Source organism: Plecotus auritus, assembly GCF_963455305.1.
Source record: "Plecotus auritus genome assembly, chromosome: 1".
Taxonomy (NCBI): domain Eukaryota; kingdom Metazoa; phylum Chordata; class Mammalia; order Chiroptera; family Vespertilionidae; genus Plecotus; species Plecotus auritus.
Genome location: NC_137770.1, coordinates 6624283 through 6651937, shown reverse-complemented (window position 1 = coordinate 6651937; position 27655 = coordinate 6624283). Strand labels below are relative to the sequence as shown.

Below are 27655 nucleotides of genomic sequence, written 5' to 3'. Positions count from 1 at the left end.
ATGCAGGTTTCACTTAATGAATGAGCAAATGAATGAATACATGAATAATGAAGAGGTCCCCAAATGGAATAGATAATGAGTTCCCCATCACTGGGAGTATGCAAGTAGTGGCTAGGCAACTGTGTAATCTGGACAATGTAGAGGACCCTCCTGATGTGACAGGGAGATTACATGAAAGGCATCTATATATATAAAAGCCTAAGCGACCATTACGACCGGCTGACTGGCCGGTAGCTATGACGCGCACTGACCACCAAGGGGCAGATGCTCAATGCAGGAGCTGCCCCCTGGTGGTCAGTGGGCTCCCACAGCCAACCTCCAGTGGCAGGCCAACCTCCTGCAGTCCCTATCCCCGGCCGGCTGGCTTCAATCGGCCCCGATCACCGGCAAGGCCGAGGGACCCCACCTGTGCACAAATTTGTGCACCAGGCCTCTAGTATATTATAAATATATAATATAATACATACAAAAATTTATATAATATAAGGTGTTACACGCATGAACACTGGAGTCACAGCATCTCTGTGATTCTGGGGCCTCACAGGCCCCACAGGCACCTGGCGGGACCTTGGTAATGAGTCACCAGCGTAGGAATGCAGGATGGGGCAAATACCCCAATCCCATTAGGTTTCCTTAAGTTTCTACTTGAGTGTATTTCGGGATGTACATTGTAATATGTGTTCATAAGTATGATGGTATTGGGGATAAGTAACTAAAATTCTTTTACTTATAAGGATATGCAACCTCAAAAGCTGATCTACAGGGCAAATGCCCTAAAGTAGGTTCGGCGGAAATAGATGGAAACCCCATGGCTTCCTTCCGACCGCCTGTGTCCCCGAGGAAGCTTAGGGGTTCGGGAGCTGTAACAAAAGAGAGAAAGAACTCTGCAAACACTCCTCCATTTATTACGCGTACAGACAGACACGTTGACACTGTCCACCCCTCTCTCCTTGTATGTGAAATGCGCCTCTTTACAAACGAACCCCTCTCAGGGGCTTTCCCGGGACAGAGGTTCTTTAGCGGGGACAGAGGTTCTTTAGCGAGGTAGCAACACGACCCTCAGGGCGGCTCCCTCCCGTAGAATGACCGCTGCTTGGACCACACGTGGTCTAACTGTCCATTAGGGGCCCAGGGCTGTGACACGGCTCTGCTCACAGGAGCCCCTTCGACCACCACATACCCACGGACGCGCGGGGGCCACGCATGGCCAAGCACTGTCTCCTTTCCTTCCACTCGCAATACGTGCGTGGCCTAGCTTCACGCTAACACCGAACGGTCGCTCCTTCTCACTCCATTTCCTTTTTCCAGCTACACGTGCGCATGTTTCCCGGGCAGAGGGTGGTGGCTGGCGGGGGGCAAGGCTGGGAGGGGGCTGGAATCTTTCTGGCCCTTCTTGTTGTGAAGTCTGCAGCTGGATGGGGCAGGATTTATGGGCTCAGATCCTCCTGGCCCTCCGGGTTCTGGCCTCCCCAGACCCCACTCTCTGTGCGTAAGGACACCTCACATTTACATAGCACCATTGTTTTCCAAAGTCCTTCTGTGCTGGTCTCCTCCTTGCGTCCTCACCACTTCGTGTCACAGAGGAGGAAACCGAGGCAGGGACAAGGCGCCAGGCTCCTCCCCATCCGCTCTGCTCTGCACACGGGCTCTGCCTGGCCCCGTCGCAGAGCAGCCTGCGGTGGCCCAGTGCTCAGGGGTCCCCTCGCGAACCTGTGAGCCCCTCCGAGACGGAGGCCACGCTTTCTCTGTCCTCCCCGGCAGGCGCTGGGTTAGCGCTTATTGGGTTCTTCTTGGGCACAAGCCTCCTTGTCCACGGGCAAGGGCATGACCAAACCCTGATTCCCGGGGCCTCACCAGGGACTCTCCGAGGTCCACCTTCACTAACCTGAGAAATCCTCCTGCGAAGTCCTAGCCGAGTGGGTGAAAGAGACCCCAGACAAGAATTCAGCCGGGCACAGGTTCTCCGGGAGCTCCGAGCTGTCACGCTGGGGCAGGGAGGAGAGCTCAGTCACCCCTGTCCTGGCCCCAGGCCCCTCCACTCCTGGGAAGGAGCAGACGGGCCCAGGGGTGCAGCAAGGAAGAACGGGAATGCCGTCGTGTGCACCGAGGCCTGCGGGTGGGTGGGGTCGCCCATACTGACAGCTGCACTCCCTGCAGGGCCGCCAGGACCCTGCTGCTGTCGTCTGCAGACACCGGCCCACTGCCCGGCTCACGGAGAGGTGGGTGCCCCCCCGCGCACGAGGCACATCCCGGAGCAACTGTCCAAGACCCTCCCCCACGCCCGGCGGCCCTGGCGGCCTCTGCTCACTGGCTGCTCCCCACCCACCGTGGCAGTTTGTGGATCTGCCGCTCCACGGAGATGGAGGTGCGCAGCGTGCCCATGGAGCTCTCGGTCGGGCTGGGCTGGGCCGCGCAGCCCCCGCGCTGGCACAGGCGCTGGTACACCTCCCGGGACTTCTTGCGGAAGCGCTTGCCCACGATGGCGTACACCAGCGGGTTGAGGCAGCTGTTGCTGTAGGCCACGTAGGAGGAGATCTGCGTGAAGACGTCCACCACGTGCTCGTCCCAGCAGCCCGAGAGGATGCCCAGGCGCAGCAGTGTGTCCAGGAAGGTGCTGATCTGGAAGGGCAGCCAGCAGACCACGAAGAGCAGCAGCACGGCCAGCACCAGCACCGTGGCCCGCCGCTCCGTCTGGATCTCCTTGAACTTCTGCATCTCGTTGTTGCGGAGCACCTGCATGATCTGCACGGTGCAGAAGCAGATGACGCCCAGCGGCAGGAGAAAGCCCACCAGGTTCAGGAGCATGTTGGTGAACACCTCCCAGGTGCGCGACGGGTAGGTGATGATGCAGGCCGTGACGTTGTAGCCCTCGTCCCCGTAGTCCTTCATGGTGCGGAAGGCCAGCATCGGGGAGCTCAGGAGCAGCGCGCACCCCCAGATCACCAGGCTGTAGAGTTTGGCCCAGCGCACGCCACGCAGCCGGCCGGCGGACATGGTCTTCACCAGGGCCAGGTAGCGGTCGATGCTCACCAGCATGAGGAAGCAGATGCTGCTGTACAGGTTCATGTAGGCCATGGTGTTCACCATGCGGCACAGGGCCTCCCCGAAGAGCCAGTCGAAGTTGTTGGCGATGGTGACGGCCCAGAAGGGCAGCCCGCAGGCCAGGATCAGGTCGGCCACGGCCAGGTTGCTCAGGTAGATCTCGGCCACGGTGCACCGGCTCTTGTGCAGGCCGAAGACGCTGAGCACGAAGATGTTCTCGAGCAGCGCCAGCACGAACAGGACCCAGAGGAAGGGCGCCTGGATGCTGTTGAGCCAGCCCCACAGCTCCTCGTGCACGCAGCCGCCGCCCTGGGCCGGGGTGTCGTTGACAGGCAGCAGGGCTAGCGAGGTGATGTTGAGCATGTCAGCGCTGGAAGAAAGTAGAGGAGGGGCGGTTACACCTCCAGGCCACAGGAGGAAGGAGGAACAGTTGATGCAGGAGGAGGGAAAGTCCTCGGACGGCTTTCGGAAGGCGGAAGGCACAGTCAGGGGTGAACGCGAGCCCTCTCTGCAGCCGGCCGTGCTCAGACTCCGTTCAGGCACCTGACTCCCGGGCCTCGGGGGCGCCTCTGCTCCCGCCTAAATGGACGGCCCCTGTTCCTGGTCTTGTGGCTCTGAGGGGATGTTTCCTGGGCCAGCTGCTATCCCCAGCACCAACCATCATGAGGCCTGGACCCGGGCCTCCACGGAGCTTCCGTGATGGGAGGATCCGGAGCACATTCCTTCCATATCGCGTGTCACCGCTCAGCCTCCCGTGGTCTGGCCACAGGTAATTAATTTATTAGAACAGAAACCTGATATCATGCCAGACAGGGAGAGTCCAGCCTGGCTCAGACCATGCCCCTCTGCCCACCATTTCTCCTGGCAGATGGGACACCGGGTTGTCATTCCTCCATCAGCGCTGATAGTGACCGGAGCTTATAAAACAGAGAGGGAAGGCAGGGGTTGGGGGCCAGACGGCCCTCCCGGGTTTAAATCCTGGCTCCTTCACTAGCTGTGTAGCCTTGGGTAAGTGAATTAAGCTCTCTGAACCACAACGATCTACCTTGTAAAGGAGGAATGAGACTGCCGCTCAGGGTTGTGGTGAGGAGCTAAGCTAAGGCACCGCGCGTGGTTCAACAAACATGAACCGTTGTCTTTCCGTGCGAACCTGTTAGAACGGCCCCTGCCACACGCTGGCACCCCGTGGCAGGTCCCCGCTCCGGCACCGATGACTGACTGCATCAGGAACCCAGGGCTCCCTTTGCACCCCGGTGGGTAAGACCCAGGCCTCGGGGCCGCTCGCTCTCTAGAAGTGCTGCCGTGCAGGCCGATTCATCTCTGCCTTCAGCAAATGGCTCGCTGGGTTTGCTTACAAAGACGTGGGTTCCAGCCCTGGCGGTGTGGCCTGGGCCCATTGCTGGGCCTTCCCGAGCTTCCAGTTTGTGTTCTTCGCCTTGCACGGCTGTGGCAAGATTCGAATGCAAGAGTGGGCATGAGGACCCACTGGGAAGCTGAACACACAGTCCAGAGGGCAGGACTAAGAGGCCTGTGCCTCCTGCCCGGGGGTGGGGAGGGAAGGCGGAAGGAGAGGGGCTTTTCCTGGGCAGTGATTGCTGGGAAGGCTCAGCTGTAGGGATTGAGCAACAGATCCTGGGAAAGAGCTTGCTGGTTGGCCCTGGGATTCCCAGGAAAAGCCCCTCTGCTTCCCGGACTGGAGACCTGTGGTTGACACTCATCATGCACCTCCCCTTTCCATGAGTCTGGAGCAGGGGTCCTCAAACTACGGCCCGCAGGCCACATGCGGCCCGCTGAGGACATTTATCCGGCCCGCCAGGTGCCGCTGCCTGTCCTGCTTAGCAGCCGACTCGTCCTGGGCCCGCAGTACGCATAGGAATTTGTTCATAGTTTTTTTTTAAACTATAGTCCAGCCCTCCAACGGCCTGAGGGACAGTGAACTGGCCCCCTGTTTAAAAAGTTTGAGGACCCCTGGTCTGGAGTGTCTTCTCTGAGCCAAGCCCTGCCCCGGCTGTAGGAGCCCAGAGGGGATCGGATGAGTGCCCAGGGGCGGGACGAGGGGCATGGGACACAGCACTGGGGCAGGGGAGCAGGTTGGAGGTGACTCTGAAGCTGGGTGTCGGGGAATGAGGAAGGAGACAGGAAGGAGAGAGGCCAGGTCAGGCCGAGGCCAGAGCGGGGAGCCGCTGGCGTGCTCTGGAAGGCGGACTAGCTGTTAGAGGTGGGAGAGGCGAGCGAGGGGGCTACAGAGGGGGCTGAGGAAGTGATGGGGCCGGACATGCGCCCTGGAGAGACTCTCCCTGCGGTTTTCATGGTCCGACAATGTGTTGGTACGCCTCCTTCAAGGGGGCGTCCAGTTTCTCTCTCCATGAAGGCTCAGGACTCAGACTGGCTTCCCAGCCCTGGTGGCAGAGGTGGGACAGTGCGTGGCACCAGAGACCCATCCTCGCGACAGGGGCAGAGATAGAAACCGGGGCCAGCTGTGATGGTAAGAAATATCAGCCATGCTCTGTGAGCCACGATTGTTTCGTTCTGATGAGAGAAGGCGCATGCTAGCCTGGGACCTGGGAGCTCACCTGGACATGCAGCCCGTCCTCCCGATCTGGGAGCTGACTATGTTCATGGAAACCAGAAACCAGAGCCTCCAGTCCTTCGAAGACCCCCAGCCCTTGCATACCCACAGGCCTTTGCAAATCCCCATTCCCTGTGAACTGCCCATTTGGCACACCCTTTGCCTCCTTCCCCCCTGGAATCTCTGTCCTTCTACCCAATAGAAGCAGCTGCTTATGGGGTGGGCGGGCGGGCGGGAGTGCAGAGCAGACGTCTGTGGATGACCTGCTGCTCCCATGCTGCCGGCAGGATTGGGAAAAACGCTCAGAATGATTCAACCCTGTCTCTGCTGAATTGGCTCGAGTAGTGGCAGGCAGCATGGACCCATGGGTTGTCCGGTTACACGTGGACGCATTGGCTCACCCCGGGAACACCGGCCGTTAAACCTTCCAGCTGAGGCCCCGACGTCAGGGAGCAGGGACAAGGGTCGCCGGGGCCTTGCATTCCTGCCCTGGGCAAGCAGGCAGGCTCCCCGGGAGACAGCCCCTCCGTCCAGCCGTGGCCCATCCCTGCAGCTACGGGAACCTCCCTCCTCAGCAGCCCCACAGGGAGTGGGCTCTCCAGGCCCAGCTCAGAGACGGGCCCCCCACAGGCTACTTGTGAGCGCTCCACAGACGCTCCTCAGGCAGCAGGGGGGCCCTGGCCGGGCGGGCTCGGGGAAACTGCAGGACGGTCAGAAGGTAGCCTGGGAGTCAGCCACAGGCCCCCACCAAGATGGTCCTCTGTCATCGCCTTCGTAGGCCACACCTACCACAGGACCCAGAGGCCAGGCTGGGCCCCCCTCCCCTTCAGGACTGACCCTCCTTTTTTGCTGCTTCTACTCGGGACAGATTCCCCCACATCCTCTCTCGAGAGGGTCCTGGCCTTCCACCAGATGTCAGCCAGGTGCTGGCCACATCCCATCTCCATGGCAACCTGGCGCATCTCCTCGGGACTCCTGGGTGTTGACTTCAGTTTCACCGTCTTCATGTCCAAGTCCATCCAGGATAGCTCACGTATGACCATCAGAAATGTGTCCTCTTCCTGCACACCCCTCCCCTCACCCCACAGAGCCGCCCACTGTCCCCACCCCACAGGCCCAGGGGGATGTGAGCCCCGGCCTCCCAGTCCCGGGAGGGGTTCCTTTGGCTTTAACATCACCTGTTGCTTCCCCTGAGGTCCAGGAGAGGAGGGCTGCCCTGTCCTGTCCTGAGCGTCCCCCAGGGGGCACCCCGCCCACCGGGGAATGGGGAGTGGAGGGGTCTCTGACTCACCTGAAGGAGGCCGTGGTGGGCACCAGGTCTTCATGGACAGGCAGGAAAATGGGCCTCTTCCAGGGAGAGAACATTTGGACTCCGAGCGGGACGTGAGTGAGGCCTCACCTGTGCCGACTGGAAGAGAAAGAGGGTAAGTGGCAGGCGGGGGACCTGAACACATACGCATGCTCCCCGAGGCAGGAGCCGGGGCCCCCCCCCGCAGCAGGTCTGCCACGCGCTGGGTGCGGGGACCAGGAAGCCCAGCGCCTGCTCGCCAGGAGCCTGTCTTTTCGTGGAGAAGCGGATATTACTCAATCGTCATTAAACAAGTGCCATGATCTAAAGGCCCCGGCACGGCACGCAACACGGGCCCAGAGCAGTCCGCAGGGGGCGCGGGCGGTGATTACGGGACCCGAGGGTGGCGGAGTGGACGGGTGGCGGCGGCACTGGGTGGGAGGAGGATGTCTGGGCGGGAGGAGCAGCAGCAGAGGCCCTGGCAGGAAGAAGCTGGTGTGGATGCTGCCGGGCCCATGGCTGCCGGGAGACGGGATTGCGGGGGGTGGGAGGGGGAGCAGCGTGGACGCAGGGAGACCCGGGAGTGGGCGCAGCCCTTCCTTGAGGCCCGGGTGGTGGGGCCTGGGAGGAGGCTTCCAGGGGTGTTCAGAGACGGAACTGACATGCCCGGTGCCAGGTTGGAAACGGAGGGGCTGGGCATGAGGGGGAGGAGGTGCCCCGGTTCCCCCCCCCCCCCCCGCCCCAGGGGCTGTTCTCTCCTGGGAAGGGGAGACGGGGTGGCTGATGTGGAGACACGGGATCAGGAGCTCAGACCTGGCCCTGAGGGTGTGAGGTGCTCTGCGCAGGTGGACAGGTGGACAGGTGGGCAGGTGGGCAGGTGGGCAGGTGGGCAGGTGGGCAGGTGGACATGTGGGCAGGTGGGCAGGTGCGGCAGGTGGGCAGGTGGGCAGGTGGGCAGGTGGGCAGGTGGACAGGTGGGCAGGTGGGCAGGTGGACAGGTGGGCAGGTGGGCAGGTGGGCAGGTGGACAGGTGGGCAGGTGGACAGGTGGACAGGTGGGCAGGTGGACATGTGGGCAGGTGGGCAGGTGGACATGTGGGCAGGTGGACAGGTGGGCAGGAGGGCAGGTGGGCAGGTGGACAGGTGGGCAGGTGGACAGGTGGGCAGGTGGGCAGGTGGGCAGGTGGGCAGGTGGACAGGTGGGCAGGTGGGCAGGTGGACAGGTGGGCAGGTGGGCAGGTGCGGCAGGTGGGCAGGTGGGCAGGTGGGCAGGTGGGCAGGTGGGCAGGTGGACAGGTGCGGCAGGTGGGCAGGTGCGGCAGGTGGGCAGGTGGACAGGTGGGCAGGTGGGCAGGTGCGGCAGGTGGACAGGTGGGCAGGTGGGCAGGTGGGCAGGTGGGCAGGTGGACAGGTGGGCAGGTGGGCAGGTGGGCAGGTGCAGGTGTGAGTCGTGCGCAGGGCAGGGCCTGGCATGCGCGCAGGCTCACCTGGATGTGACGGGGACGAATTAGACGGGAAATGTGACGGGAACGAGGCGCTTAGAGTGTGAGGAGGGAGGTGGGTGCAGGGGAACAGTTCAACCTGTGGCTGTCGCCACCACATGCCTCAGGTCTGAGCCGGGCCTCACCTGGTCCCAGTCACAGGTAAGCCCTTCTGCCCAGTGGGGCTCCCGGGGCCAGATCCTGTCTCTGCCCCTCCCGTTTGGCCGCACCCCTGGGAGGGAGGCACGCTGCACACTGGCCCTACCGAGGAGGTCTGGGGTGCCGAGAGGTGCGGCCGCCTGCCCCGAGCCCCTACTGGCAAACCTGGAGGTGGGGCTTCACCCCCTCCCGGGGCCACACCTGGGGCTCTCGCCAGGATCCCGTGGGACCGCTCTCCTGGCTGGGCGGGGTGCAGAGCTGGGTGCGTGGGTACATGGGCGTGTGCATGGGGGTACCCCGACCTGCCTGCCCCCCTTCAGCCCTCCTCGGCGAGGGGGTCTGTGACCGCGCACAGCTGTCCTAGCTCAGCTGTGGGAGGAGGAGGTAAGGCCGTGGAAATCAGTTCAGGAAATGGGAGCACGGTAGAAACAGAAATCCCGGTTGGTAAGCAGGAAGTGAGGGGACGCAGCCAATGGGCACTCGTTAACGTCGGCGGGAACCCCCAGCAGGGCCGGGGTCACGCCTGGGAACGGACAGACGCCTGAGAGCCATGTCCTGATCCCTGAGGAGACGGCCCCGGGAGGGAGGGAGGCCGGTCGGTGGTCACCTTTCGGGGGGCCAGGCTGCCCCAGGAGAGGAAGTGCACGGGGTCATGTGTTGCAGTCATTCACTCCTCAGGGACAGTGACTGAGTGTTTTGGGTGCTGAGGTCCAGGGGGCAGAGGGAAGTCAAGCCTCCGGGGCCCCCTGGGGCTCCCCGCTGGCCCAGGGGCCTCAGCTGCTGGCAGGGCCTCCTGTCTCCTCGCTGCCCAGGAACCCCAGGGCCTGCGAGCATCGCCTGGCCAGGAGCCCAGGGCTCCCCACGGGGTGGACCTGGCGGGGGGGGACCCCAGATTTGGGGAATCAGCCGAGCTGGCCCCTACTTGCTTGCTAATGGCTGTAAACATTGCTCCCGTTTTCAAAGCAGAGGTGAGGCCTTTAGTTCCCCAGCTGCCCAGAGGCCGGAGGTGTGAGGACCCGGGGAAGTGGGAAGGCGGAGGCCATTCTAGGGTTTCTCTGTGTCTGTTTGGAGGTGTGCACATGCATACGTGTGTGTGTGCGTGTGTGTGTGAGCATGTTTGTGTGTGCGCGTGTGTGCACATGCCCGCCTGCCTGCGTGGGTGTCCCGGGGCAGGACCTCTGTGGGAGCTGCTGAGGCCATGCTCCCTGCAGACCCTGTAGGGCCACTGGGCTTCCCCTGGGGTTTGGCCAGTGGGGGCCCCAGCAGGAGGCTGAGGGAGGGAGGAGAGTGAGGAGGTTGCCGCTGCCTCTCAGCCCCCTCCCTGGGGCCTCCAGGGCTGGCTGTCAGGGTCCTTGTCCGGCTGGTGAGGCCACCTCTTGCGAGCTCAGGCCTCAGGTGGGAGGGTGTGCGGGCAGAGTGGGACCTTGGCTGCCAGCTCGGGCCCTCTGGTGCCCGCACGCTGTCTGCACCTGTCAGCAGGCCCTCTGTGAACACCGTCCACATGACCCACTGTGCCTCTCTTTCCTGCTGGGTCCCTGACTCATGCATCCTGGGATCACCAAGTCAGGTGTCAGAGAAGCATTGAAAGGAATTTGGCGGGGGAGCGTGGCGTGGCGTGGCGGGTACATGGGCACAGGGGGGTGACGGTGGTCAGGAGTGGGGCCTGTGTGTGTGACCCTGAGTGAGCCCCTTTATCCCCCCTGGGCAGGCCCCTGGCTGGAGCCCTGGCCGGGGTGGGCGTGGGGAGGCGGTGACCCCAGCTGGTCCTCCCTCTCATTTTTCAAGCCGATGCTTTGGAAGGAACTCCCAGCCTCTGACTCACTGTACACCACCTCCCTCGGAATTCTGTCCGAGAAACTCACTTAAAAATACTTCCCTTCACGGGCTCACCTAAACATGGGGCCACGGAGCTGTCAGGAGTGAATTCTCCGCAGCTGGAGAGGCGGCTTATTCCACTTTCCCCAGAATCCACGTCCGAGGGCTGGGGCTGTGGCCGCCACAGAAGGAAGCAGCTCCTGCTCAGGGGCCACGTCTGCTGCGTACGGAGCCCCGCCTTGCAGCCCAGTCCAGCCCCGTCTCAGTGGCTGCCTGCCAGAGCCCGGATGCTTCTCAGAGCGGGGGTCGGGGGCTGGATGGTAAACAGCCCCAATCATTCAGTCCCTCCTCCAACCAGGCCGCTGAGCAAAACGTCCTAGGGGGCTGGCGGGTCCCCAACCCCTCTCTGGGATCTGTGATTTCCCAGCAATGAGAGCAGGTCCCTGGCTGGGCTAGTCCCCCAAGCTAGCCAGACTTTATCGCATTGTCTATCATCAACGATAAATACAATAGGCTATTGTATTTCTTAATTTACTTACTTTTAAATATATATTTTTATTGATTTCGGAGGGGAAGGGAGAGGGAGAGAGAGAGAAACACCAATGATGAGAGAGATTCATTGACTGGCTGCCTCCTGCACGCCCCCTACTGGGAATCAAGCCTGCAACCTGGGCATGTGCCCTAACTGGGAATTGAACTGTGACCTCCTGGTTCATGATTCCATACTCAACCACTGAGCTACACCAGCTGGGCTGCATCTCAATCTCTTAAAAAAAAACAACAAAACACCACAAAACAGTTGCTCCATAAAGAAGTGAAATCTCTCAGACCACCCAGCACGTCGGAGTCAAGGCCCGAGCTAGACAGCACCGAGGTCTCCTGAGTCATGGCTCCGGACCCTTTCCCAACGCCTCCCCAGAATAAATGTTTTCCTGCCTACGTGGGTGCGCGGGGGCAGGACCACCATGGGGAGCTGCTGAGGGCTGCGCCTGGTCAGGCCGCACCCCTCGGACCCTGCGGGGGCCCCGCTGGGCTCGCTGCCACCTGGCTTCCTGTGGGATTGGCCCGTGGGGGCCGCTCTAAAACCTGGTCCACAGGACGTTTGAGTCAGGATGCTCTCCGTGGGTGGTCACAAGGGTGACCCTCCGGCCACAGCGAGTCCGGGTGGGGCAGGGAGGGGCCCAGGCCCGGATCAGACTCAGCAGGGGGAGTGCGGCCTCCGTGCAGCTCCCCGGGGTCCCTGGCTCTGCAAACAGACCTGAGCTGCCTGGGGAGGGGCGTCGGGTCCTGGGACGTGAGCTCGGGTCCCGGAACCGAGAGCTTGGGCTCCGTTCCACCTCACACACGCGTGGGCCCTCCAGCATTTGGACACCAGGAGCCTGGGGTGTTGGAAACATTTGCAAGGGGGCTCCGGGGGGCCTCCGGGCAGAGACCCTCACTCGCCTGCTTTCTCCAGCAGAGGTCAGCGCAGCCTCCCCGACCTGCTCCCCTCAATACCCCGGGCCCCTCGTCCTCGGTAGCTCGTCCCTGTTCATTGCGGATAGGCTACTCTGTTCAGTGTGTTTTATGTCTTGTCCCGGCATTGGGTTCTGTAGTTTTAATGAATGAGCAACTTTATCTGACATCCTGACACCACTCCTTCCCCTTAAAAAAAACAACAACGTCTCCCCTTTGGGTTTAAAAGATAACGTGACCACACTAAAGAGCATTTAAACATATTAAAATCTCCCAGAGTTCTGCCCTGGCCGATGTAGCACAGTGGTTAGTCGGCTCTGGTCCAGGTCAGAGGTGACTGGGGTCGGGGGGCACTTGCAGGCCTGGAGTGGCTGAGGGCCGAGCTCGAGGGGCCGTCGTAAGGGAAGGGTGGGGTTCCTGTTCCATGCACTGTCCTCTTCCTCTCGCCTGAGCGCTGTCCCTGGTCACCCTGCCAGGACCCTGGGTAGCCACGTGGGAAGCTCTGGACACTAGCATCAGTTCCCTCATAGACTTGGACACCGAGGCCCAGAGAGGTGGCCATTCTCCCAGGACACGGCCAGTGCGTGGCAAAGCCCTACCTTGAGCCCAGGACCTGGAATCCTGGTACCCAGACTCCCTACTTTTTTTTTTTTTTTAATCATCCTACACCTGCCCCCATCCCGTGCAGAAGACAGAGCCGTGTGCTAGCATCTGGCTGTAAACATGGTTACACCCCAAGCCCCATGCCCGCCGCCCATGCCAGGCCGAGGTGGGCATCACTGAAACCCTCAAAGCCGCTGCCTTGGATGGATGGCAAAGATGTCCTCTTCCCGCTTTCCTGCACCCCCCAGGATTTCTGTCCTGAGCAAGTAAATAATTTATAAGGAGGGGGATGTAGACATTCTTGTGCCCAGCCGGCATTGCTCCGTGGTTGAGCGTCGATCTAGGAACCAGGAGGTGATGGTTCGATTCCTGGTCTGGTCAGGGCACATGCCTGGGTTGTGGGCTCGATCCCCAGCAGGGGGCATGCAGGAGGCAGCCGATCAATGATTCTCATCATTGATGTTTCTCTCTCTCTCCCTCTCCCTTCCTCTCTGAAATCAATAAAAATAGCAAAAACAAACAAAAAACCACCACCAACAACAAAAAATGTTCTTGCAAGGGAGCAAAAGCCAAAGCCACGGGTCCGGCGCGAGTGCTTTCCAGACAAGAGGTCGCTGGGCCCCGCAGGCCTGGACGTGCTGACAGCGTGCATCCCAGCTGCAGACGCCCCAGCTCCCTGGAGAGCCGGGGGCCGGGGGAGGCACGGGCCCTGCTGGGGTGGGAGGAGAGGGCAGCCGGCCAGGGGCCTCCGCCAAGCTGGCGGCTGGCCCTGCTTCTGGGCCACACGCAAGTGTGTGCTGTGACCTCCTGTCACCCAGCCTGGTTTACAAAACACGGGAAGACACAATAAACGGAGACTCTGAGCCAGCTGCAGAGCAAAACAAGCCGCGGGGCCAGAAATATTTGGACCTAAGACTCCTCACAAGATGCCCTCGGCTTTAAAGGGACCTCTAACCGCTGCCTGTTCGCCTGTGGGGGTGGCCTTCCTGCCCATCCATCCATCCATCCATCCATCCATCTATTCATCCATCCATCCATCCATCTATCCATCCATCCATCCATCCATCCATCCATCCATCCATCTATCCATCCATCCATCCATCCATCTATTCATCCATCCATCCATCCATCCATCCATCCATCCATCTATTCATCCATCCATCCATCCATCCATCCATCTATTCATCCATCCATCCATCCATCCATCTATCCATCCATCCATCCATCCATCCATCCATCCATCCATCCATCTATTCATCCATCCATCCATCCATCCATCCATCCATCCATCTATTCATCCATCCATCCATCCATCTATCCATCCATCCATCCATCCATCCATCCATCCATCTATCCATCCATCCATCTATCCATCCATCCATCCATCCATCCATGCATGCATGCATCCATCCATCCATGCATCCATCCATGCATCCATCCATCCATCCATCCATCCATCCATCCATCCAATTCGTGTATATTCCCTTTGCCATGCTCACTGTGAGGCAGAGCAGGAAAGAACACAGACGTGGCGGCCTGGACACAACGAACTGGGGCATCAAGCCACATCCTAGTGCCGTCTTTTAAGGGCCATCTCTACCGTCACCTCCTCTGAGAAGCCTTCCCTGACCTCTCCGCCAGCAGAGATCCCTCCTTCGTCCGAGACTCTCTAGCTAAGAGGTGGAAGGAGTATTGTCTGAGCTTTAGAGCCCCGGGTGCCAGGCCTGCCTCCATCACTGAGTTCCAGGCGGGACCCGGATAAACGCCTTGACATCTCTGGGCCTTCACAGGGAGAATGAGCAGTTGTAACAGCTGATTCTGGAGACCTTTGCACAAGCAGGTCCCCAGAGAGAAAATACGCTGCATGGGGGAGCAGCGAGCTCCCCGTCCCGAGAAGCATGCGAGCAGAAGCAATGGGATTGGCCTGCTGTGTTTCCCGGGGTTCATGTCCTCTCTCACTGGCACCCAAAGACTCTTAAGATGGACGGAATGAGTCTTAGCACGTTCCCCTTCACTGGGAGTGGCTCAGCCTCCCTGCCCTGTGCCCCGAAAGCTCCAAGGATCCCAGGTCCCGGCCCCACCCGGTCAGGCCTGCCTGAGTCAAAGCCACAGTCAAGTCAAAGCAGCCCCGTGGCCACGGCCCTCTGCCCAGCTCTGCCGCGGAAGGTGGAGCTGGTTGGGATCCAGGGAGTCATCCTTCAGATTCCAGAGCTCTCAGTTCTGCCCACGCTCTACCTTTTCCAGGAAGGGGGGCGGGGGGCGTGTTTCTCAGAGCTGACCTGACCAGGGACGGGCCGGACTCTCCAGGACTGGAGAAGCGGAGGCTGCAGGGTGGCCCCGAGTCCCAGCACAGGGGCCCACATCACGCCTGGACCGGGAGCCCCGCAAGGCGGGCCCTGGCTGGCTTTGTCCGGCTGGGTGGCTGGGGCAGGCGCCTTGGCCGCTGGGCAAAGGGAGTTAACCTTTTCTGTGAAGGAAGGGGAGATGCCGGGAGGGAGGGGCCGGGAGGGAGGGAGGGGGAGGCAACTGTCTTTCCTGGGACTGTTATGTCTATTGTACAGACCAGGGGTCAGAAAGCGATTCATCCAAGGTCACAGACTCCTAAATGGGGACCCGTGTGATCACCCCAAGCACAAACACACAGACACAGACACACACAGATACACACACAAACACATACACAAATACAGACACACACAGATACACAGACACACAGACATACACACAAAGACACACTCATAGACACACAGAGACACAGACACACAGACACACACACAGACGCAGACACACAGAGACACAGACACCAGACACACAGATACACACACAGACACATACACAGACACACGGACTCCAGACACACAGATACACACACAGACACATACACAGACACGCGGACACCAGACACACAGAGGCACACACACAGACACACAGAGACACATACATAGACACACGGACACCAGACACACAGAGACACACACAGACACATACACAGACACACACACACACAAACACACAGAGACACATACAGACACATGCACACACACACATTCACACAGACACACACAGACACCAGACACAGACACACAGATACACACACAGACGCAGACACACAGACGCACACACAGACGCACACACAGACACATACACAGACACATGGACACCAGACACACACAGACACACACACACACACACACACACACACACACACTGTTTCTTTTCTCTACTCCCACCCCGGGTGCCACAGTGTTGGTCCCTCGGGCACCGGCGAGGTCCTTGCTCTTCTGAGGACCCGGCCCGGCCCAGCGTAGCTGCCCATTGCATGGCCGCTGGATCGCCGTGCGCTTTGCAGCAGTGAGCTCCCCGTCACTGGAAGTGTTCCAGTGGAGTCTGGGCTGTTTTTGGTGAATTTGGACCAAGATTCCCCAAATCCTCCGGATTTAAGCCCTAGGCCTCTATGTGGCTGCCCCCCTCACCCCTCAGCCTTCCTGGTTCGAGACACAAATATTGAGTTCATCTGATGCAAAGGTACCGGAGATGCCAACTGCCTGTCAGGAGACCCACAGACCCGGGCAGCACTGCACGAGGGTTACCAGGCGTGACCCCTCCCTTTTCAGGTTGGAAAGTGAAGTTCCGAAGGTCCCTGAGCCAGCAGGCCGGCCCGCTGTGCAGCTCAGGGTCGGCCTCAGCCCACCCGCATGACAGAGCGACCGCGTCCCCCCTCCCCACTCCGCTGCCTTCCTCCGGCTGGGGCAGGAGAGAGCTGTGCCCTGCAGAGGACCCCGCTGCCCCCCGCGGGCCCAGGGCTCTGAGGCCTTCGCGGACCCGCCTGGGGGTGCAGGGCCCGGGGTGATGGTTTCTGTGCGAAGGCGGGTGGGGTTCTGCTTCCTGAGCGGGGGTGGAGGAGGACTGACATGCTCGGGCTTAGTAAGCTCCTGCCTTCCAGTTTGGGGACCAGAAACAAAAGCCTCGGACGTGCCCACTTGGCCCGCCGTGACTCAGTGCCAGGCAGGGGCCGTGCCAAGCTGCTCACCTTTCCACGGGCTCTGCTGGAAGCAGGGAGCTGGGAAAGGGCCCCTCACCTCTCGGAGCCTCGGTTTCCCAGCGGTGAAATGGGTAGATGGTCCGCAGGTGCCGATCCACGTCAGGGATCATGACAATCAGCAGGAGCCTGTGGCCCATGAGACGCCCGCTCCGGGCTCCAGCCTCTGGCTGCCCGGCCCGGTTCCTGCCAGAGCCCCCGGGGCCCAGGCAACAGGAAAACCATCTGGTCAGCAAGCGCTACGGGCCAGAACGGACCGTGGAGCCAGCGGTGGCTGCCAGACGTCCTCTCTGAAGAGGGTCGGACGGGGGAGGGTGGAGTGCCCCCCCCAAGACTGTCTCCAGAAAATTCAATTTCTGGATAATCCGGTGAAGCAAATCAAGGACCTCAAAAACAAAACAAAACAAAACAAAAAAACAACAAAAACACCCGCCACTTCCTTTTTGGCGGGTATTTCCGAAGAGAATCCACGGGACAGGGAAATGCGGAGAACTCTTAGCATCTCGTAGGGGAGGAAAACAAGAAAGCCCGGAATGTTCCGAGCCAGGGAACTAGTTGCCTATGTGGGAAATGATGCTCCAAAGAATTCGCCAAAAAAAAAAAAAAAAAAAAAAACCCACAGAGAACACTTCTGGTACCGCGTCAAGTGAAAAAAAGCCGGGCACGACACTGCATGGAGGACGCGGCAGGGAAAACTCCGGAAGGCAACACGCCCGACGATTGCTCTCGCCGGTCGCCTCGAGCCTGGGAGGCTGGGGCTTTTCGTTGTGTGTGTGTTTTTTTTTAATTCTTTGCAGTGGCCTCCAATTTTTCTATGAAGAACACGTATTGCCAAAACCGGTTTGGCTCAGTGGATAGAGCGTCAGCCTGCGGACTGAAGGGTCCCAGGTTCGATTCTGGTCAAGGGCATGTACCTGGTTGCGGGCACATCCCCAGTGGGGGGTGTGCAGGAGGCAGCTGATCGATGTTTCTAACTCTCTATCCCTCTCCCTTCCTCTCTGTAAAAAATCAATAAAATATATTAAAAAAAAAAAAAGAACATGTATTACTTTTGTAATAAAAATGTGCAAATAAGCCAAGTGTTTTCTCCGATTTTTTAAGAACGGGGCATGAAATATGGGCTAGTTTATGTAAGAAAGATCATCAGCCAACTCCCGCTCCAGGAAAGGACTGGCTTACATGAAAAACCGGTAAATATTTGCACAATCCTGTTTTCATTTCAGGGGAAACGTTCAAGTATTTATGAATATCTCTTCAATGGTTCTCTGTTTTACTGGACCACCCGGGCCCTGCCCTACGCAGGTGGACTCAGTGGGGGGGGGGGGGGGAAGCAGAGGGAGCTGGGGGAGGGGAGGGTTCCCGCCGGGCTGCAGAAGCCACGCCTGGTTCCAGGGTTCGAGCTGAATAACCGGTGGGGGTCCCAGTGAAACCACGGAAGGGGCAGAAGCAAACCCTCCGTGGCCTGGCTTAGGTCCCTGAGAGGTTTTTCCTGATGGTTGCAGAGATGACAGGTTTGAGCCCTTTCCCCTGGGATCAGCTTTCTGTTGCCCCCACTCACGAAGGGCCACTCAGGGCCACCCCTGTTTCTCTGCTGAGCCTGCCGGTGCCCCTGTTGGGGTCTGAAGTCTCCGCTGCTGCAGAAACTCCGAAGCCGGCTGGTGTTTCCTCCTTGGTATTTTGCCTGCCACTTTCCCCTCCCCCCCCGCCCCCCCACCTCTGGCTTATTCAGCCGCCTCCCTGGCCACCCCGTCAGGCCTGCTGCGTAACAAAAGAGCCCGGGTATCCATCACACGGGGGCCGTTCAGATCCCAGCTCTGCCATTTGTTAACCATGTGACTTTGAGGGGCACCTCCCTGAGGTCTCCCCACCTGTAGGACAGGGAGCATTATTGCCAGCTTGCAGGGGGTGGCCAGGACCCCGCGAGACACCCCTCTCCCCGGCTCCCAGGATCTCGCTAGCCCTCAGATCCCTTCCCTGCCTCAGGATTAACGGTCGCCTCCACGCTCCCCAAATCCACAAACTGTTCTGTGGAGTGACTGCCCCGGGTGACCCCAGGCCCTCAGCCACCACAGTCCAAACAGGCTCTTGGAAAAATCCCCAGGCCGCTTGCAAGGAATGTCCCAGTGTCTGATGTTTATCTTATATTTAAACACGTTGCCGAGGGCACACAAGGCGTCCAGTCGGGCAGTTAGCTCAGGCTCCCAGCAGCATCTCCAGCCCCAGCCCCTCCTGCTCTCTCTGCAGCAGCAAGGCTGGTCTCCGCACCGGCCTGAGCAGCTCAGGAGTCCTAGCTACACCTTTACCTGTCGGGCAGGTGCAGTGTCCTCCTGGGAAGACCCAGCCCAGGTCCCAGCCCAGCTCAGCCTCCAACTCCCTGTCTCACCCTGGAGCCAATTTCCTCGGCTCTCACATGGGAACCCCGCCTTGCCTAGCCGGTTGGTCAGAGGGTACTTGAGCAGTTTTGGGTGGCACAGCTGCCCAGAGGTGAGGCTGAGCTAGAATTCCGTGTGCACTGGGCAGTCCCTGGCCCGGTCCACCCCACTGCACCCCCTCCCCCATTTGGACCCACCCTCGCTTTCCCTGGTCCTTCAGGAGGAAGAACTCAAAACCTGCCCACAAAGACAATTCAGACGTGGACGTTCTAGATGTGACGCAAGCTGGCCATGGGGACATGCAGGCTGCAGAGAGGCAGTATGTGTGTGTGTGTGTGTGTGTGTGTGTATTTGTGTATATATATATACACACACTAGAGGCCCGGTGCATGAAATCTGTGCATGGGTAGGGTCCCTAGGCCTGGCTGGCAATCAGGGCCCATCGGGGCCTTCCAGCTGCCGGCAGGGGCCTTCCTTCGTTCTGTGCCGCCCCCCGCCGGTGGTCGGCGCACATCATAGCGAGCAATCGAACTCCCGGTCTCCTGGTCAAACTCCCAAGGGGACAATTTGCATATCAGGCTTTTATATATATACATGTGTGCTGTGTCTGCATGTGTGTATGGTATGTGTGCATGTGTGTGTGAGTCAGGGCTCTCCAGAGAAACAGGACCAGTGGGAGGTGTACATACAGACCCTGCGCTGCGGGCTGGGAATGGCTGGGTGGATAAGGTGAGGCCTTCGCCTCCGAGGGGGCTCGCAGGCTGGCAGGAGAGACAGACACACGGACGACCACAGCACAGCATGGCTAGTGCTCTCACTGAGGCGCCACAGGCCGTGTGGGGGCACCAAGGAGGGACCTAACCCCGCCGGAAAGGGCGCAAAAGGCTTCCTAAAAGGGCAGTTAGCTCAGGCTCCCAGCAGCATCTCCAGCCCCAGCCCCTCCTGCTCTCTCCGCAGCAGCAAGGCTGGTCTCCGCACCGGCCTGAGCACCCTCAGGAGTCCTAGCTCCACCTTCAAGTCCTAGCTACAGCTTGAAGGACGAGCGAGCGTAAGGCAGGTAAAGGAGCTGGAGGAGAGTGAGGAAAAGCCCTGGGGGCATGGAACAGCATGCACGGAGGCCCAGAGGCATCAGAGAGCCTGTGTGCTCAACATCTTTGGCCGTTCAGTTTGTCCTGTTTCATGCTGGCTTTTCCTTTCTTTTTTCAGGAGAGTCCGGCCCGCCCTCCCGGTTTCAGGTGCACTGCTGATGTCCCTGCTCTAGGCCTGGAGCTGTTCCGTCTTTAAGGTATCTGCAGCCCATTTTATAGACTGACCCCTGGAGTCGGCTGTGCGGGGGGCGCTGCCTTTCCCTTCCCTGCTGCGGGATTTTCTTTCCGGTGAGCGCATGAGGAGTGGGTGTGTGTTGGGTAAGCCCTTATACATTTGCTCCAAGGAAGTTCTTTCTGCCAGTTGTGACCGGCTCGGTTCTTCCTCGGTGGCCCTTCCTCGGGCACACGCCTCTCAAGGTCTGCAGGTGCAAAGCAGGGTCTCAAATGCAAATGCCCACAGGCCTGGTCCAGGTGGTGGCTTGGAAGTGAGAGCAGATGCTGGGCCTGTGAGGGGCAGGCACTCTGGGCTCCTGGAGGACCAAGGGCTCACCTACAGGGCTGCGTGTGACCAGGTGGGAGGTTCAAGGTCAGCCTGGCCAGACCTGCCTGCGTTTTTAGAGAAGCTGGGAATCTGAATTTTTACTGGAAGTGTTTCCATTTTTAAATATTGACTCTTTTAAAAACACCGGTGGCTAACTACGTAGCACATCTGTGAGCGTGTTGGCCCATGGACTCCGACTGAGCCCTGCATGTGCAGGAGGCAGCAGAGAGGGTGGAGCCCCAGGCATGGGCCGTGGCCTGGGCAGGAGTGTTAGCTCTGTGCTACCCACCTTTATGTAGCTGAGGCATCTTCTGCTCAGGGACACAGGGCACCCCCAGGAAATTGGGGCCAGGAGGAAAGGAGACCTTTCTGGGGCTGATGGAAACCCCCAGCCAGGCAGAGCCTGCCCCGACAGCATGCCCATGAAAAGGCTGGGATGCTGGGCTCAATTGTGGCTGCCCGGGGCACTTGACCATCAAGTAAAGTGGCTGCACAGAGCTCTCTGTCCAGCATATGATTGTAGTTCTCTGCACAGCACACATGGCTTTCTGGTACTCCCTTCTCCTCCCCTAGCATCAGAGAGCCAGCTCTTGGTTTTTCCTTAGATGGACTACTGATACTAATGCTTTTTTTCTAATTAATCATTTTGTTTTGTCATCACTCTTCTTTCTTCTACCTCTTTTTTCTTTTATTCTCTTTTCTACTGTTTTTGTCTATTATTTAGCTTTTTAAATTGAAAATTTTATTTATTTATTGGCCATCGTTGTTGTTTAATGATGATGATGATGATAATAATAAATGAATGCTATGAGTTGTCCTATGAGCACAGCTTTGGCTGCCTACCATGAATTTGATTTGTAGCATTCTCATAGTCAATCATTTCTTAAATATCTACAATTTCAGTTTTGATGATCTCTGATGGAAGAGTTGTGAGGAAGAGTGTTTTCTAAAATTTTCAAGTGGTTTGTGATGTTTAGTTTCTATGTTTGATATTTTCTATAGTAATGTCAGATAATGCAGCCTGTAAGAATTTTACATTTGGAATTTATTGAGGTTTTATATTTTCCTTAGCATGTATATTCCTTATGAAGTACAAAGTAATTAATCCTATCTAATAAAGAGGGAATATGCAAATTGACCATCATGCCATCACAAAGATGGTGGTGCCCATAGCACCCAGTCTCCTCAGCCCCACCAGAGTCCCCCAGTCCTTTCATCCCCACCTGGGGGGTGTCAGGCACACGGTGCGGCTGGACCCACCCTCAGCCCCCCAGCTGCCCAGGGCCGGCCCGAGGCGCAGGCAAGCCTTGGATGTCAGCTGCCTAGCTGATGCCTGAGGTGAAGGCAAGCCTCAGGTGGCAGTTGCCCAGGGCGGGCCAAGGCTTGAGCTGCTGGCAGTGGCAGCAGCAGAGGTGTGATGGGGTCATCGCCTTCCCTGATCACCGGGTCACCTCCCACCCCTGAGGTCTCCTAGACTGTGAGCAGGGGCAAGCCAGGCTAAGGGACCCCCCCCTCCAGTGCATGAATTTTCATGCACCGAGCCTCTAGTTTATCATAAATGTAAACCTTCTCTTCTAAGGGTTATCGTTCAAATTTTAACAAACGTGTTAAAACTTTTATCTACCTAGTAGCATCAACAGTAGAAAAATAGCTATTTTTTCTGGGTAAGATAAATCTTTAGCACACTTTTCCTTCCTGCCAGCCTCCTCCTTCCCACTTTCAGATTTAATTACAATACTGAGAAGTTTTAGTTTCAGGTTATTACCTAATTTATTATGTCTTTTCTATTTTAACTATCCTTTCTAAACAGTTATTAACCTTCATAGTCACATTACAACCCATTTGTTAGCCATACCTTAGAATCCAACTGGTTCCATTGATCACACTAATTTTTTTCTGTAACACGTCTTTTTCTCGAATTATTTGATGGGCATAAGTTTGCGTTTGGCTGGAAAGTGCGATCTCAGATGCTTCTGAGAAAAGCCGGAGAGCCTCGGCGTGCAGGGTAGGAGTCACCCCGGCAGGCGTGTTCGAGGTGCGCAGCGGGCAGCCACGCTCTGGGCTGGGCTCAGTCTTCCCCGGAGGGACTTCCAGTTGGATGGGGGAGGCAGGACACAATGGATGCTTCTCAGAACCTTGAGACCCAAGCGCATCTCCGCTGGAGCTGGGCTGGGAGCTCCGAGGGCCTGTGTTCTCAGGGAGAGGGTGTCTGTCAGTCCTGAGACGAGCTGGGGTGGGGGGGGGGGCAGTGATGGAATGTCTGTGCCAGGACTTGGGGACCCCAAATCGCTTGGCAGTGGGGACTAAGAGGAAGGATCAGGGAGGGTGGCATTCGGTCCAGGGCAGAGGCAGGGTCTGAGTTGCTCTCAAGTTTGCTCCCCTCAGAAAGCCCTTTGCTAAGGCGGCTGGCCTCAAAGAGTGGACGGAGGCCCCCTGCTTCGAAATCCCTGGACATGTTAGCAAGTCTTTGGGCACCCAGACCTCCAAGTCAGGGCGCCAGGGGAGGGCCTGGCGTCTGCGTGGGGGACTGACCTCCAGGTGACTCCGGGGCACGACACAGTTTGGAAATGACCTGTCTTTCCCCATCAGGCCACACCGCCCTGGAGCATGCTCACTAGGGGACCCCGCATGAAAGAAGAGGGGACGTGGTGTCATGGGTACAAAGCAGCACCAAAACACACACAGAAGCCACGGGGTTGCACCGGGGCCCCGCACGCTACAGAGCACAGCACCCACGGGATGTCCTGACAGACTCCGCTGGTGCTCAGAGGTGGGCCCCTGAGGCTCAGAGAAGCCAAGTGACTTGCCAGTGGTCGCTCCCGTAGCTTGTGGGTTTGGGTTGGGGTCTGGAAGCCAGGTCTCTGCGCCCCATCTCACAGCACCCCACTGGCCAGAGAGGTCAGAGAGGCCCAAGGCACTGGGGGTGGGAAGGAGGGAAGTTTGAGCCTGCAGAGAAGTGTGTCTGGGCTCCTGCTGGCACCGCTCATGGATGCACGGCCCCGGGAACCCCCAAGCGGCAGTGACCCCCCTGCGGGGCAAAGACAACACCTCTGATAGTCCCGGGCTCTTTTCCTGACCCTGTAGGCCACCCGTCTGCTAGGTGTGCACCTGCAGTGAGCCTGGCCGCTGCTTCCTCTGCACCGGCCCCATCTGAGCTAACCTCCACCTGGCCTCAGAGATAGGGAGGGTGAGCCCCTGTGCAGGTGGGAAAGCTGAGCCAATGAACGGTCAGAATTGGAGCCCAGAGCCTGTGTTATTCCAGCCTGCTTTGTGCTGTGATGTTTTTTCGGGGGAGGGCTCACATTTTTCTGGCCTCCAGAATCATTAAGATCCCACTTTGATGACAGAGCCAAAGACAGGCCTGACTCCTTGGGTTTGTTCTGGAAAGCGTGTTTTGATGAAAGAGTTTTAGATATTGAGCTCAGAGAGGACCAATAAAGACTAGAATTATCAGTCCAACTCCAAGAAACAGAAAGTGGACCATTGTTCTGTGAAAGAGGAGTTTAGATTCAGTCTAAAGAACTTTTTTTATATCCTATATAATAAAAGCCTAATATTCTAAGTGCCCGGTCATCTGGTCATCCATTCAGCCAATCAAAGTATAATATACTAATGATATGCTAAGGCCACTCAACTGCTCGCTGTGATGACCACCAAGGGGCAGACACTCTGAACAGTTGGTTAGCTTACTGCTGGGGTCTGGCCAATCAGGATTGAGCAAGATGGGCCAGACACACCCTGGAGCCCTCTCACCGTCCCTCCCCGGCTGGCCAACCTCTCGCGTCCCTCCCTGGCCCAATCGTGCACCGGTGGGGTACTTGGGCCTGGCCTGCGCCCTCTCACAATCCGGAACCCCTCGGGGGATGTCAGAGACCTGGTTTTGGCCCAATCCCACAGGTCAGACTGAGGGACCCCACTGGTGCACGAATTGGTACACTGGGCCTCTATTGTGTGTGTGTGTATGTGTGTGTGTGTGTATTTTTTTTTTTTCATTGATTTCAGGGAGGAAGAGAGAGAGATAGAGAGATAAAAACATCAATGATGAGAGAGAATCACTAATTGGCTGCTTCCTGCACGCCCCCCTACTAGGGGAGGGGGATGGAGCCCACAACCTGGGCATGTGCCCTTGGCTGGAATCGAACCCGGGACCTTTTAGTCCACAGGCCTGTGGTCTATCCACTGAGCCAAACCGGCTAGGGCTAAAGAACTTTTTAACAGGACAACTGTCCCAAGACACAGTGAGCTGCCTGTAAAGTAGTGAGCTCTCCATCTGTGGGAGCATGCACGCGGAGATGGCTCCTCAGGGGTCCGGGCATGCCTGGACTGGGTGGCATTGGAAGCGATGCACTTGGGGATCAAGTCTTGGTAAGTTCCCATCGTTTGACTCATAGCCCTGAGACACTCCAAGCGCCTCTGACTCCTCAAAGCAGCACGCAGGCCTGCTCTGTCCGTGTTTCTCTTTTTTCTTAAGTAGAATTTATTTTTCACAGCAGTTTTAGGTTCACAGAAAAACTGAGCCCTGCTCAGAGTCCGGGGAAATACCTCGACAGAGATTTCCCATATACCTCCAGCCCCCCGCACGAGTGGTACGTTTATTAGAATCAAGGAACCTACACTTACATGCCATCATCACCCAAAGTCCACAGTTGGCACTGGGGTTTGCTCTTGGTGCTGTACCGTCGGTGGGTTTGGACAAATGTATAAAGACATGTATCCACCGCTGTAGCATCACACGGTAGTTTCGCTGCCCTAACCAGCCTCTGTGCTCCACCTCTTCGCCCCTCCCACTCCCAGCTCTGGCAGCCACTGCCATTTGTACTGTTTCTGTGGTTTTGCCTTTCCCGGAGCGTCATATAGTGGAATCCCACAGCATGTAGCTTTTTCAGTCTGGCTTCTTTCACGTAGTGATACACTTCATGTGCTCTTCATGGCTTCTCTGTGACCAATGTTCATTTATCTATCTGTCCACCCATCCAGCCAGCCATCTGTCCAGCCATATATCCATCCATCCATCCATCCATCCATCCATCCATTTATCCATCCATCCATCCATCCATTTATCCATCCCTGCATCCATCCATCCATCCATCATCCATTTATCTATCCATCCATCCATTTATCCATCCATCCATCCATCCATTTATCCATCCCTGCATCCCTGCATCCATCCATCCATCCATCCATCCATCCATCCATCCATCTATTCATCCATCCATCAATTTATCCATCCCTGCATCAACTCATCCATCCATCCATCAATTTATCCATCCCTGCATCCACTCATCCATCCATCCATCCATCCATCCATCCATCCATCCATCCATCCATCATCCATCCAGTCATTCAGCAATACTGACAGAACCAGTATTGGTATGCACAGTTCTTAGTGCTGAGGAGACAGCTGTGAACGGACAGACAAGGTCTCTGCTTTCATTCTGGAAGCCAGAGTCCCCCGGTGGATCTGTACGCCCTCCGCCCCACCCCAGGTAGGCTCCTCCCCGACCATGAGACAGTCCAGGTGAGAGCGGCAGCCCTTAGCATCCCCCTCAGACCCCTCTGAACTTCTATTCGGACACAGTGTGTTCGCAGAGACCACGTGGCATAGCTGTCCCCCCTGCTCGGTCTCATCAGCCAGCACCTCCAGAATCCCCAGCCCTTCATCTCACCACCCACACTCAATCACCTGCACCTTCCCCTGTGTATAAGCGACAGAATCTGAGTCCCAGAGGAGTCGAGCTGTTTCCCCAGACACTAGGTTATGCCCTCGCCTGAGACTCAGCTGCCTCATCTCGTCCGCAAGAGCAGGAGACCGCGGTGTTTTGTGGGTTCAGGGCGGAGCTGAGTGGAGACCCTGGGGTCCTGCCTGTGGAGTCAGCGTGGGGGCTTCTAGTTTTCACTGTTCTCCAAACCCCTTTCTCCTGGCCATTCCCCACCTGCCTGACTCCTGCCCGAGCAGGAGGAAGACAGCAAACTCCTCTTCCAGCTTGTGGGGCTCCGCTCACAGGAGGCGCCCATCCCCCCACCGCTGCCAGGACCCAGACAGACAAGAGGGTGCTTCCCCAGAGAAGGGGCAGTGTCCCTGGAGTCCTCAGAGAAGGAGGTAAGAGGTGGGGCTGGCCCTGGGCCCCACTGCCCCACACTTGGGCCAGAGCTGGCGTTTCCCGTGGTTGCAGGAGCCAGGCGGCCTGTGACTCAGGGAGGCACATCCTAACCTGCCCCGAGAGCAACGCCTGCCCATTGTCCACCGGCCCAGGCCCGTGACGCTACCTGCCCCCAGCAGTTCTACTAACCACTGCCACGCATGTGCCCTTGGCTGGAATCGAGCCTGAGTCGGTGTGCTCTTGCCGACTCCATACGCATGTGGCACTTGGTCGGCAGGAGCCCATTTCTGTCTTCGCAGTCACCCTGCCAGGCCATCTTTATGGCTCAAGACACGGGGAGAAATGTGGTCAGAAGTGTCAGGCAGGGGATGGAGACAGAGCTGGGACTCCCCCCAGGCTGGATGCAAAGCCCGTGTTCTCCGTCCCTCTGTCTTGCACCGGGAGGGGGTTGGGGGTAGGGAGAGGCGAGAACGTTAAAATCACCACCTCAGTGCACATCAGCCAACTTTTACAAACTCCCTTCCTCCTCCCAGATCACACCCCGCCGCCCGGGCAGCGTGCCAGCAGCGGGCTCTGCACACAGGGAAACCGAGGCTCAGAGGGGGTAAGCAGTGCGTCCCAGGCCACACAGGGCCAGTGAGCAGCGGCAGAGTCCTGAGCGAAGAGCCACCCCACCCCTGCTGCACCTCCTGGACTGAAGCTCTCTGTCCAAGGCGCCCCCGAGTGTAAAAATCAGTCGAGGCTGCCCCACACGGCTCACACGCGCGCGCACACACAAGCACACACGTGCCGCCTGTTGCCCCGATTCAGGAAGAAGGCAAGCCCAAAGCAAAGCCGACTCCTCTGGCGAGGAGCCCTTCTCGTCACTTGTCCGGACCGGACGGGGCAGGAAGGGAGCTTGCCCCACACTCAGCCCCTGAGACGCCCACCCTTCCCTTCCCTCTGGGCTAGGGCTGCCTGTCCTCCCAGCAGAGGCGCGGCGGCGGGACGGCGCCTGGCGGGCACCCACCTTGTCCAGCGGGAGCTGTGGTGCACCTCGGGCGGTCGCTGCCTTGTCGGCGTCGGGCAGGGCTGCCCGATGTCCCCTCCTCTTGGAGAGGAGC

General features: G+C 58.4%; 1 protein-coding gene across 1 annotated transcript; it reads right to left on the bottom strand.

The window, feature by feature from the left end:
* Positions 1–884: 884 nt before the first annotated feature.
* Positions 885–27655, bottom strand: BDKRB2 (bradykinin receptor B2). The gene is made up of 4 exons (XM_080678688.1): positions 27562–27655; positions 6903–7019; positions 2327–3412; positions 885–1985 (listed from the first exon to the last, which is right to left on the bottom strand). Exons 2-4 carry the CDS (start codon positions 6974–6976, stop codon positions 1691–1693), a joined length of 1455 nt encoding a protein of 484 aa, XP_080534814.1. The 5' UTR covers positions 6977–7019; positions 27562–27655; the 3' UTR covers positions 885–1690.